Genomic DNA, 13,790 nt, shown 5'->3' with positions numbered 1-13,790 from the left:
TGATCCTGTTCGAACTCGTTCATCAAAATGAACAAATCTTTTTTCGAGTCATTTGTTCGTTGAAGGAACGAAATGTCTCCGAAAAAGACTCGTTCAAAATGAAAAAACCTTTTCGTTCATTTGGATGAATGAGTTTGAACAGGAGAGTCACGAACGACGGTACGCGCTCGCGCTGTGCAAGAGAGGGGTGATCAGCGCGTACACGAGCATGATTGACACTGCTAAGACATTCCTCCTGGCTCTGATTGGTTGTTTCTGACCGGGAGCGGTGTATTTCTGCAAATGCCAATAGGACCACAGGGAGGAGCCAGAGGAGCTTGATTTTTTCACAGATTATCTGTCTCATATTCTACTGTCAGGACATAATGACAGTTTTAACAAATATTTGTTTACAAAAGTTACCTACTGGAGCTTTAATAATAAATATTTTTAAGTTGAAAGATTTAAACATTTTGTGATTTATAATATACATTTTTACATAATAAATATATCTTAGATTATATTTAACATGTATTAAAAACATTAAAAAAAATCTAATGTTTACAGACTTAAAAAATGTAAGGGTGAAAATTAAAATGGTACTTACAATTTTCCATGTTCCCAAAGTTGAATTAAATCAGTTTATTTTAACCCTGTTGTTGAGATTGTGTGGTGTGTGTGTGTGTTGTAGGGGCATCGTACAGTGCGAGGAGAAGCTGACCATCAGTGCATCCTGGGCTAAAGATGAAGACATCAGCCGTTTGCTGCAGTCTCTGCCCAACTGGGCCAGCATGACCCAACCCAGACAGCTCAGACAGAAGAGAGAAGAGGAAGAGGACTTCACACGGTGAGAGCACACGCTAATATACACATACATAATACAAATACACACTTGTCCCCAATATGAGCTCTCCACACAGATTCATCACAGAGCACACAGTATATTCAAACACACTCGGACAACTCCTCCATCAGCTCACATCCGCGCAGGTTAGCGCACAGACTGCGATCATGTGCTGTGTAACACAGATCTGCAGGCCTTTACGTCTTGTAAATAGATCAATAAACACACTTATGTACTCGATCAATTTCAAAAATTGCACTTCGTTGAAATTGAAGGTTATTTTTTTTTTGTTTGTCAGACGCCAATGCATTTTGGTATTCTGCTTGGGTCCTGTGTTAGAAAGGGTGAAATCTAGCCCTTATAGCTTCAGCTGACATCTTTGAACAAGAACAAATTCAACTGCAGGCAATCACACTATCTGCCGTAACATTCCAGCATCCCAAACACACACGCAATTCTGTTTTGGATTCACTTGCTCACTCTATCTCCCTCCTGTTCTCTCTTTTCCTCTCAAGTCCACACTTAAATTAAAGAAGACACAAGTATGAGGAAAACTGGGATTGGACAAGAGGGAGTAGGGGGGGAGGGGGTTCCATTTTTATCAAAATTGTCCTCAAAGTGTTCTTCCGTCGGTTTGGATGTGCCATGGCCTGCAATTGTACAATAAATAAATGAACTGGTTATGTGGGGCAGAAAAATCCAATCTAGCCGACCTGTTGAAGCTAAACGCAGACGGCGAGCAGGAGGCTTTTATCATATAAATGACCCTGACAGTTTCATCAGCTAAAGAGGGATTACGCCACATGTTTGGCAATGCTATACAGAGTGATAAAAGCTTGTTAAAAAGTCTTCCGTTCAGTAGATGCTGCGTTTTATATTAAAGTATTTCATAGCATTCAAAAATGAGCCACGTGTTTTTTTGTGTGTTTTTTTACCACATTCATCACAGACCTGTAGAGGAGGACGTCAAAGAAAATACTGACTTTATAGATTTGCTTCAGCATAATTCGTTTGAATGTACCTGTGTAGCTGAGCGTCATCTGCTGCTGGTTGTTATGAGAATGAGAGAAAGGGAAAGCCTTTTTTAAGTGCACATTAGCACCGGTGTGAGCATCTGGCCAGTGTTGAGGCTGCGCCAACAGTGGTGCCCAGAACACTAATATATTTTTAACGCACCATCCCAGCAGGACATCCAACATCTCGTTTCCCCTTTAGACGTCTTCTGCCCGTGTCCACCTTACTTCTCCTTTCAGTAGACTGTCGGCTTAATATCTGCTCATGCTTTATTGTGATGGTCCCCCAACAGGCACTCTACTAACTATAAGTAACTTTGCAAGTACGTCAACTTATTCTAACCCTAACCCTACCAGTCTACTAATACTCTACTAACACTTTAATGAGAGTTAGACATGTGTGAGTAGACATGTACTGTTGGTGCATCGTTACTTGTAGGCAACTGAATGTGAAAGGGACCATCAAAATAAAGTGAAACCTTTTTTGCAAAAAAACGTATTTGCAAAACTATAAATAAAATAATAATAATTGCAATAATTATTGCAAGTTATGTGAATTAAAGGGGTAATGGGTAAGAGGATTAAAAAATAATATTTTGCAACTTCAGTTGTGTCAATTAAATGAAGAATATAGGACAATAACAAACTTTAAAAAGGAAAAAAAAAATAATTGCAAGCAATATTTCCACCTATTATTTTTCAGTTTAGCTCATTCATGTACCTATTTTTAAAAGTGTCATTTAGAGGAAGAATGTGTAATATTGCAAATATATATACAATATACTGTATACAAATATACAAACAGGTTTTCCTACCCCAAACGTTCCTTACTTGTGGAGTCAAAAATGGACATGTCTCCTAAGACAGCAAATCATTTACGCTTTTGAAAGTGACTTTTTAAATGACTCAATAAACAGGTCTATAAATATTTTAACATGAAAAATTGACATGCTTCACCTTTACCGATCTTTTTCACTTCTAAGCACCGGTTGAATTAACGTCCACCACAGACAGTTCAGTTATGCTGAGCCGTTATTAAAATCAATCTGTATCGACGCCATGGCCACATTCAGCAGACCATACGGAATAATGATTAAACACAAGTGAGGCTTTTTTTAATGCTGGAAAATGTTCATTATTTCTTTTCTGTCTCTTACAGGGCGGCATTTGCCAAGGAGTCTGAGGTTTTGACAGGGAATCTGGGTGATAAGTTAATTCCTCAGAATGAGATTCTGCGGGACGTCAGTGATCTGAAGGCTCTCGCTAACCTGCAAGAGAGCATGGAGTGGCTCGCCACCCGCCTCAGGGGCTTCTTCAGCAACCTGCCCCGGAGCTGCAGTGAGTGTGTTTACTGTATATGTTTGGCTGGAGGTTTCTGCTGTTGTCAAAGTATGTGTCGCCATGTACTGTATTGTGTCAAAACATTTTCTAATTCATTATTTTTCCTTTACAGAATAAATGATCATGCAAACATTTTAGTGATCATTTGATTTGAAATACTAACAAATTTGAGTAATCTAGTGTGTGGGATGTCTCCTGTTTTCTCCTTTTTTAAAACTGCATTACCTGGATTTACTAAATTAGATTTAAATCCCAGTGTCTCCAACTTTTTGAACCTCATCACTTTATCAGAACTGAATAAATACATTTTATTAGTTCATCAGAAGGACCGATTAAGCCTCATGATAGATAAGCAGAAAAATTACTGTGTACATCATTTTTTAAATTATTCTTACATATTGTCACATTGACTTGAAATATATTGAGCTTTACTCCTAGACTTCAATGAAACTTCAGTGTTGGATGTTTGACGTCACATCGGTGAAACTTTACACAATACCTTCCGAATTTCCTCCACTTCTTTCACTGAAATCTGTAAATAAGCTATTTTAAATCTATTGTTATTTCTGTTTTTTGAGTAAAGACTGCTTCAGAGCGACTCGCGTCCAGAGCGATAAAAATTCAATAAGAGCGCGGTGGAGGACGTGGTGTAATTACCATTAGTTCTGTGCAGAAGCCGTAATGGAGTGTTTTATCATGGTGGGACAGCTTCAGCATTGTTCATTATTTAGTGTTTGCTGAGCTGATGGGACCGTCGCCGACGGAAACTCTTATCTCTGTATCCCCCCCTTAAATTGGATTTTATATTATGGAGCCAGTCAGGTATGAACAAGTCATTTTCTCCTGTCTTGTCTTGCAGACTAAAACACGTTTGCCAGTGTAATGTGGGGGAGATTAAACAGCGTCTTACCACCAGAGACTAAGCTTTGAAGTGGATCGAGTGAAGAGAGTTCCTAGAGAGGGAGAGTGAGAGAAAGAGCTCTTTTGCCCTTGTCTTTCTAAAACGCTGGCCCACCGCGCTCAGGAAGAGACATCCTTTATGCACCTGTGACCACGCTGATGTGGCATTTGTGTGCTAGAAGTATTCCACAAAGAATGTCCGGCGGTTTGTCAGACTGACAATGAGACCTTGTCCTTGTCTCAGTGAGTTTAATCTGTGGCATTGCTCAATCTCCGTCCCTCCAACCTCTGCTAAAACAAACACTCGGACCTCTGCGATAAGATGCGTGAGAATCCTGCTCTTTAGTGTCATGGTGTTGAATCTTAATGTAATCTAAATTTGATTTGGCACTAGGACACGCTCTTGCACCAACTGTTTGGGTAGAAATCGATGGGCTTTGATTGGTCATGAAGACAGTTTGTGTTTCATCGCTCATCTGGGATCTTTTCAATAACATGAAATCTTCCCTAAATTTATCTGCGCCCGGACCCCTGTTTCCAAAGGACATGTGTGTTTTTGTATGTTCTTCCTTGTGTGTGTCTGTCTGGGGGGTTTCTTAACGCTATTTGTATTTTTTGCCTTTTCAGACTTTTGTGTAGTAAAGATGACGCTTGGATGGATGTGAGGAGATCTTCAGTACATTCAGATTAAATATTAGCGAGGCAGTTTACATGCAAATTGTGAATTTGATTTGCAGTATGTGAATGCTGTAAATTAAAATCTGAATATCACAACAACAGTTCGCAAATACTGCAGCATTTCCATCCCATGTCCTAGAAAAAAAAAAATGCATGCAAATGTATAAAATGGTATAAAATAGAAATGTATGTTGTTGCCACTGTGGAAGCCACAATGGCTGTTTTAAAATTTTTATTATAGATTATATTATAGATAATTTTTTTGCAGTTTAGAGCTTGCGGATAGAACTCTTCTTTTGCTAGATATCAGCCTTACGTCTGGAGCGACAACGTGTCTGAAGGTAATAGCGGCCAATCATTTTGATGACAGGCTTTTGCTCCGGCATTTCAGAATGAATTTGAGATGCTGTGAAATGATACTGATCCAATGATTTTCTTTTCTAAATGATTTCTTTGGTCACATGTTTTCTGTGTCAAGCAAATGTATGCATTTTTGTGGATGGAAACCCAGCTAAAGATAGATTCCAACTCTCACTAACATTACTCCTCTCGTTCTGTCTTAAGTAATAAGTGAAAAAACATGGGTCAAAACTGTGAGTGGTATCAGCATTAGCAGGAAGAAAGAGACCATTCGTAGAGTTGAATGGGGAAAACTGAACCTCTCACTATGTTCTGATGGTAACCTTGCACTTAAACTTAATCTTAGAGGCATGGCAATAAAGAGGTTTGACAAAATTTAGAGCTTAAAAAGCTAATTTTAGGATCCCATTCTCCTTAGATTTTATTTCTGATTCCATACACATACACAGTCTGTTTTGAGGTTTCAATCTTTCTCTATTCATGTAAATGGGAGCTATACTTGCATGACTAGAACATAGCTGCCAAGTGAACTGACTTTCTTTGGCCCCATGTTGAGTTTTATCTCAGGAGGTTTTATCTGACCATTACCCTCGTGCCTTCGAGCAAGACCTTTAACCAACTTATACCTACCTAAGCTTGACAGACAAAAGGCAGAACTGTTGTCCAAACAACCCTCTTCCTTTCACATGCTTCCAAATCCTGCTTCCTATAGCTCTCGGGAGATTCAGCGCTCTCATATCGCTGAACAGACGCAGAGCTTTGAGCTTTTATAGCCTTTAGTGCCAAAGAAAGAGTAACTCTTGGGTCAAGCGATCTGTTCATTTTTGGAGTTTTAAAAAGTACCTTTATCGCCGACAGTAAAGGTCTGCTTTCCATCTATTAGCATAATGTCTGTGGATACACACAGACACACTTTAATTTCTGCAATAGCTTTTACCGAAGACACCTACTCAATTTTCTCTCAAGTTCTGTCCTGAAGGCTTAGCCAGCGAGTCAAAGTGCTGACGCAGTGAGGTCAAAGGTCGCCGGCAGACAGAGCTTGGCTCTCCCCATGCAGATGTCACTGCTGTTACTGCAGCCGAATAATTAACGCTCTCAGCCAATCACATGCATCATTCATGAGGCTTCGGTCTCTCTTTATATCTCTCTTCGTCTCCCTCTCCCTTTGCTGCCGCAGAGGTCAAATATCTTGTTTATTAGAGCGCTGTGTTTAACAGCCTGTGGGAGGTGTGTGGCGAGATGATGCAGTTTTTCGACAGCAGTTTTTGGGCTTAAGCTTCATCCTGACTGCCAGTGGGATGTGGTCGTGGAGAAGGGTATCAGCGAATGATTGATCTCCGCTCTCTCCTTCTCTCTCTGTCTTTATGAGTGCCACCCTCTCACAGATGGCATCGAACAGACGCTTAGGCGAGATAGGATTTTAAAATAATTGGATGAGCCCAACTCAAGCACATGGCACACATCTACGCAGCGTACAGCCTCCGATAAAAGACGTTTAAGTTAAAGGAAGACAGAAGAAGACATTCAGCGGTCTGTTTGTGACTCGAAATTGGCTGCCCCATGTGGCGCGACCTTGATCACACCATCGTGGCGGGATGAGCTCAGAGGCGATGGGCATCAGGCCCCATCTCTCTCGCACCCCCAGTGGGGGTCTGGGGTAGGGGGTCCTGGCACACACAGACTTTAAACAGAGCAGCCATGCTTTGCCACATGCCGCTGCACTCACTCGTTCACCGACAGTTGGTATGTGTATACATGAGCACACTTGTGTTAACAAACACACAACTTGACAACCAGCTCCACACATGGATGGAATTCAGACTAACTGCATAATTCAAACTTGCAGGTTAATTGGCGTGCAGCATCGGTTTCCTTTGGATTTGCAGTACACTCTGAATGTCTGGATCATGCTGTTCATTAAAGGCTCTGTTCCAAATTCACTAAAATGATGAACTGGATTAAATAAACAGCAGCCAAACTGGTAAAACAGCTTTACTTTGGGTGGCTGTGCAAAAGCAGTTAATGATTGAAAGCTACATAGAGGAATATGAACTAGTTCGTGTTAGCTTTGTTTGAAAACATTGTTGAATATTCTTAAATATAATGCATATTATAAATAATATATAAAAAATAATTATAAATATCATTACTTTATTTAAAATATCATTACTTTATTTAAAAATATATATTATATTAAATAATAAACACATATAACACTAGAGAAAGAGAGAGATTTTATATACAGTATATATATAAATCCACATTTATATATTAATTTAATTATAATAAACAGTAACGGTCTATATGTACAGATAAACAGATTTATTCAAATTGATTTATTTGACTTAATGTCAGGTTTCTGTCTCTTTCCTTGGTTCGGTTTATTCTTGGGTTAGTGACACTGCTATCGTCTTGTCATGGTGAGTGTGCGGTTCCGAGTTCGCTCGGGCCGTGCACTCTTCTGTCCACAGCATGTGAGTTGTTTTGTGTGCAGAGTGTGGTGTTTGGTTCCTGGTACTTCGGCCTATTTTGTTTTGGTTCTGTGTTGGGATTTGGACATTTGTGTGTTTGTCTTCTGTTGTGAGAGGACAGGATGAGCATTCGCTGTGTTGTTGTGTGAGTGAGCGTGCGGTTTCAAGTTCGCTTATTGTGTTGTTGTGTCGCACGCAGCTTGTGTTGTCCTCGGCCACTTGCTTTACTTTCATGTTATATTTTGTCTTGTGCTCTGCAGCAGATGGCTTGTTATGATTGTGTTCGCTGGCCATGTGCTGGTATTTTTGTCATGTTTGGTTTGAGGATATGGCTTGTCATGTTTGTTTCTTTGTGTCATGTGCTCTTCTGTCTATTGTCTTAACCCTGCCCATCTTGTTATCTGATTATTGGTTCAGTTGCCCCACCTGGTCTGTGTTCAAAATCACACCCTATACCCTAATTAACTATTCCCTACTTTACTCCACTAATATAGTCTACTTTAAGGAGTGAATGAAATTCGGACACTAAATTCGCCGGAAGAACTGCCTCTTTTGCATAGTTTATGCTTGCTGTTGAATAATCATTTGAAAATTACCAAACTAGCAGCTCCAGTAGTAATGAAAAGGTTTATCTTGAACTCTGTCATGGATGTATAAACCTTAATTAAACTATTTAATAATCAATTTAAAATGGAATTTATACCTGTATGATATTACACTGTAGCCACATTGGACCAGAGGTTTGGAAAGTGGATGGATGTATGATTCAGCTGCGGACGCCATCTTCTGGTCAGACGCGGGAATTCATCAGGCACGACCGTCACAGTGCATTATGGGTATTCTCTAGCCGTTGAGCGTAACTCGGTTGTACACACATCGGTGGTACACTTGTTATTGCGGTGCATTGTGGGATTGAATGAATGCACTCGATAATGTCCACTATGGTTTCGGACCTGCCTTGTTTGCTCCCTATTTATTCTACTTGTGTTTGCAGTCCTGTGCCAGTTCCTTGTCTAATGTTTCTCGTTATGTGTTGTCAGTGTGCCTGGCCTTTTCCAGCCCTGCCTTGTTCTGCCCAGTTTAGTCCATCTGCTGGTCATGATTTTTCCCCAACTGAGTAGTTTCTGTTGTTTGATTTATTTTTATTCAAAATAATAAAAAAAAAAAATAAACTCTCCACAATTGAGTCCTCACTTCATCCCTTTATCCTCATCCTGACATTGGCATGCTATATTTTAAATCTTTTGAAGCTATATGATTTTTTTGAGGAACTTAATGACATTTAAGTCATTTTCACTTATAATCTTAGCCTCTGCCGTTTCTGTTAAACCTCATTCTTTGGTTTGATTCTTTCAAAAACTTTGGTTTCGAGACCCTCACGCACCAATGTCATTTGGCATCATAAGCATCAAACCTGGTGTCTTCAAATACCGTACCTCTGTCTGCCTTCATTCAATGAAAAAGAGCAGCATGATCTTTCTTTAAAACATCTCCTTTTGTGTTCCATAAAAGAAATAAGGTCATACAGGTTTAAAAGAACATGAGGGTGAATGATGGTTGAACTTAATTTGTAGGTGAGTTCATCTCTTTAAATGTAATTGCTTATTTGGTACTCAGTTTTAATTTCCCTGCCAAATAAAACCTTTTCTTGTTACACTGCCCTCACAGTTCTGTTATTCACATCAAGGAATTTTCTGTGCTCTTACAGATCAGTCCTTGGTGGGACTACATTGTTAAAAGCGCTATATAAATGAGGATGACTTGGTGGCCCAGTGCCTCTAATCCACCACCTGGTCATCACTGCTATATTTGTACTTCTTGTCTTCAAGCTTTTTTAATCATTCCATGCCAAACACACGCTTATCTCCCACAAACCTTTTCCCTGCTAAGAGTTATAGAAAGACAGCAATTAACTACCAAATGTCTTTTGACAGTGGTCTGTGTGTATTTATATATAATTGCTCAATGGCGGTGGCCATTTTCCTGAACAAACACAAGGGACCCAGTGAGCAATGTGAGCAAACCGGCGTCCGTCATCAAAGCAAACACGTCCACACACACATACTTCTTGTCTGCACACCGTTATTTTTGTGTGTGCGAATGTGACCTTCAGAAGTGCAGACATGCCACAGAGAGTTACAGGAAGTCAGTGTCCATCGCCATCTCTCGTGCCTCTTTGATCATCCAGTGTCGTACACGCACAAACTTTTCAGTTTGATAGTCGTCCTGTGGCCGTATGTGTGCTATTAGTTGTAAATAAAACGATTATTAAGCATTTTACAAGAAATGTACTTCTCCTTCAAAATTCAAAATGTAATGTTTAATTCATTGTTACTTGCCGTCTCTTTGTAATTATTTGTGAAATCAGTTTCGTAGTGAAAATCCTTTCAAAGTAAATCCTACACCAATATTTTTTTTTTTGTGTGTGTGTACACAGACTCTTCTGGTTGTCGGCTTATTGATTCATGATTTTCATGATTTATTTCAAGTATTTATGAATTATGCAAGTGGCTGGGCATTCTTAAAAATAAAAGTTCTTTATTAGCATAAATTAATTGATGAACAATTGCACAAAAGGTCCTTATAGAGCAAAAAGGTTCTTTAGATTATTAAAATGTTCTTCAAACTATGAACCGTTCACTGAAGGAGTTTTTAATTGACCCAAAATGGTTCTTCTGTGAAAACCACTTTTTGGAGCCTTTAATTTTTTCTTTAATCTACATATGCTTGTCGAAGTTGTTGGCATTACTTATTAGGAAGTCTGGGAAGTCTTTCCATTTGTTTGTATAATGGCTATAAATGTTTCTCTGGTTTGTTTTATTACTCAGACTATCTTTTATTGTGTCTTTTTCTAGGTCTATCCCCAGGCTCAGATGCTCAAGTGAACACAGAGAATGTTCGCAGTCGAGAACAGATACTCCAGACGTTGACTGACCTCTCCAGATCCTTCCAGGATATCGCTGACCGCTGCTTGCTGGTGTTGCATCTGGAGGTCAGGTAGGTCCCACCTTATCATCTCAATCTGAGAAGACTCCAAATGCCCACCTTAAGGTATCTTCACACAAACAATGACTTAAACTCTGCAGATTTGCAGACTGATTCTACACAGCTCCAAACTATCATCTCCATCAGTGTTAAACGGCTTGTATTTTTAGGCCTTCCAAAGAGTCTGCCAGGCAAAAGAGCATCAATGGGTCATTCACTCCCCATTCCCTCCTCCATAGGCCCTCCCTCACACTCGCCCGATTATTCTCTGATATCATTTAGCTTATGTGATCCTGTTTATGATTTGGAAACAATAACTGGCGGCTCCCATGCTACGCGTTATTGACTTTTTCCATCAAGCAAATTTCCCTTGACAGTGCTTGAGGGTAAATTAAGCCATAAGAGAAGGTAAGAAGAAGAGGATGCAGGCTTTTTGCGGCCGTCTTCGCTTAAAGCTTTTCTAATGGTGAATAATAAAAAAGGGAGGTTTATTGCAGGTCTGTTGGAGGCCATTATGGAAACCTTTCCATCTCGCCTTCTCTCCCAGAAACACACTTCTTTATCTGTGCACCTATACGCAGGTTTATTAGGCTATGAACACCCCATAGCCACAAACAAACACACATGCACCTGCTCACAGGACATTCCATCATCCCAGTTCATTCAGCCTTTATAGAGTGAAGCTGTGGAATAAGATATCTACCACCAGCATTTGCCGTTTCTCTGATAACAGTCTAGAGTATTAACACTATTTGCATTATAACAATAACACACACATTCAAAAATGGTTCAGGTTTTTGTTTGTGTAAAATGGATATTTGCATTTTGATTTAAAGAATTTATCTTGAGGATGAATTTTCCAACAGAACATGTAGAGATGTACTCATTTGGGGGAAAAAAATATTATTGAAAACTTAACAAAAACTATACTGACATTTTTTTTTTTAAACTAATAGAAAATTACAAAAGCACAACTAAATTACTAAATATTTAACCAAAAAGTAAAATAAAATTAATCTAATTCAAAATATTAACAAAAAAATTTATGAAGCTACTGATACAAACTCCCTTTTAAAATAAAAAGTGTGACAAAATACACCAAATTTGAAATGAATTAGTTCACATGATCAAAGACATCTTAATTCTGGTTTTCCTGGAATGTCAGATGAAAAGACTATTTCATGTGAAAAATGTTCATTTTAAGGTGAAATCCTGTGTGGGTTAAAACAAGCCATATCTCAAGCTTCAGGAGAGTTCTTATCTTTCTCAACTCATAATTGTCATTCCGTGCCTGTCGTCTGTGCTCCATCAGGGTCCACTGTTTCCATTATCTGATCCCTCTGGCAAAACAAGGCAACTACGCCATCGTGGCTAATGCAGCCAGCATGGACTACGACCCCCTGGTGGTGAAGCTGAATAAGGACATCAGTGCCATAGAGGAAGTGATGGGAGCCGCCCTGCAGCAGCACAAGTTTCAGTATATCTTTGAGGGTGAGAGTGACCTCTTGCCTCAACAGGAAGCTGATGCCTGAAGGAGTCTTTCTTTTCTGACTGTCTTCCTGTCTCTGTGCAGGACTGGGTCATCTGATCTCCTGCATTCTGATTAATGGAGCTCAGTACTTCAAGCGCATTAGTGAGTCCGGCATCAAGAAGATGTGCAGAAATATCTTTGTGCTCCAGCAGAACCTGACCAACATCACCATGTCACGCGAGGCTGATCTGGATTTCGCCAGGTAGAATGTGCATACACACACACACACACACACAAGTGCAATGTAGTGTTGTCAAAAATATATATTTTTTGATACATATCGATACTGAAATATCTGAAACGCTTCAAAAACGCTTCATTTTCTGTAGATACACAATATCAGCTGCACTTTCTCTCTCTCACACCTTTGACACAAACTCGCCTCCCCTCACTCACTCTTTTCATTATCTATGGATGAATATTGTTGGTTACAGGGTTTGAATTTCAGCGTGGGATTGCCCGTATTACACATAATTTTACTCATTCACCACAGATTTTGTGCTAACACCCAAAGTGCGCTCACAAAAAACTGCCTCAGTACTATATTGACATTTTTTTCACTGCTTATTGCGCTTAAACAGTTAAATACACACAAAATATTGTCAAAATGCATGTATTCACGTAAACACAGTCAGTTATGTTTTAAGTGAACGTAAACAGTTCAGAAAAAAAATGCATGTGTAACAGTATAATGGATACGTGTGTCAGGTCTTAAAGAGACAGCAGGTATATACCTGCTGCCAAATTATGAGATAATATTAAAAACATCTTCATGGCAGTTTTTCCCCATGATATTATCGGTACAGTGTGTGTGTATGTGTGTGTATATGTGTGTATATATATATATATATATATATATATATATATATATATATACACACACACACACACACACACACACGCACACACACACTTTTATGTACTTCATACTTTACAGTGTAACCTTAAATTAGTTTGTTGTTCAATTCAATTCACATTTATTTGTATGGCACATTTCATACGTTTCATTTCAAAGCAGATTTACAGGAAAAGGATCAGTTAATAAATACCATCTCTCTCCGGTCTGTATATAATTAACAGTATGTTTCTTCATTTTTATGTGAATATCACTGCCAGAGCTGTGAAATTAGAGAGAGTAGTGTGCATTTTTCTGTACAAACAATGCAAATCAATACCCGGCGGATTTCTTGCATGATTATTACAGCGCTGGCTTATTGACCCCTCACTCTCTCATACATGATATCACGTGATGCATGGGTGGTACAGGTGGTGATTGGAATTACAGTGCATTGTTTACTCTATCAAGGCTCCTCTGATTAACCCCTCCTACACACACACACACACGCACACGGCAGAGAGAGCGTCTCTCTGTAAACCCCGTTATGAATACATTGGCATTATCCTCATAAATCGCTTGGAAAACAAGATAATAAAGGAGCACTATAGCACTAGTCTCTTGCAGCTGCACCCCTGTCATTTACATCCAGCTTTGAGTGTGTATAAATGCCTGTGTGTTGAGGGATTCATTGAGAGAGATGGAAGCATATATGTGGATACTGGGAGATGGAGTTAGGCCCATGAGGAAAAAAGGGAATCGTTGGCCGCCCTCCCATTTGAATGCTTGCTGTGGGCGACTGGGCCAAGGACACAGTAATAACCATCGATTTGAGTTAAAGCTGAGCAGTGCA

The 13,790-nt window shown here is 39.4% G+C and overlaps 1 protein-coding gene across 1 annotated transcript in view; it reads left to right on the top strand.

Moving 5' to 3' along the window:
* Positions 1–13,790, top strand: part of exoc4 (exocyst complex component 4) — a 117,795-nt gene that overhangs the window by 93,643 nt on the left and 10,362 nt on the right. The window contains exons 13-17 of the mRNA XM_077234431.1: positions 671–826; positions 2,996–3,174; positions 10,442–10,583; positions 11,884–12,062; positions 12,145–12,304. Coding sequence (XP_077090546.1) covers positions 671–826; positions 2,996–3,174; positions 10,442–10,583; positions 11,884–12,062; positions 12,145–12,304 — 816 coding nt within the window. The remainder of the gene's footprint in view (positions 1–670; positions 827–2,995; positions 3,175–10,441; positions 10,584–11,883; positions 12,063–12,144; positions 12,305–13,790) is intronic.

The sequence above is a fragment of the Siphateles boraxobius genome, unplaced genomic scaffold, assembly GCF_051911475.1.
Source record: "Siphateles boraxobius isolate OS27281-9 unplaced genomic scaffold, OSU_SipBor_1 19, whole genome shotgun sequence".
NCBI classification, from domain to species: Eukaryota; Metazoa; Chordata; class Actinopteri; order Cypriniformes; family Leuciscidae; genus Siphateles; species Siphateles boraxobius.
Note: the sequence above shows the minus strand (reverse complement) of the source record. Positions and strands in the feature narration are given on the sequence as shown.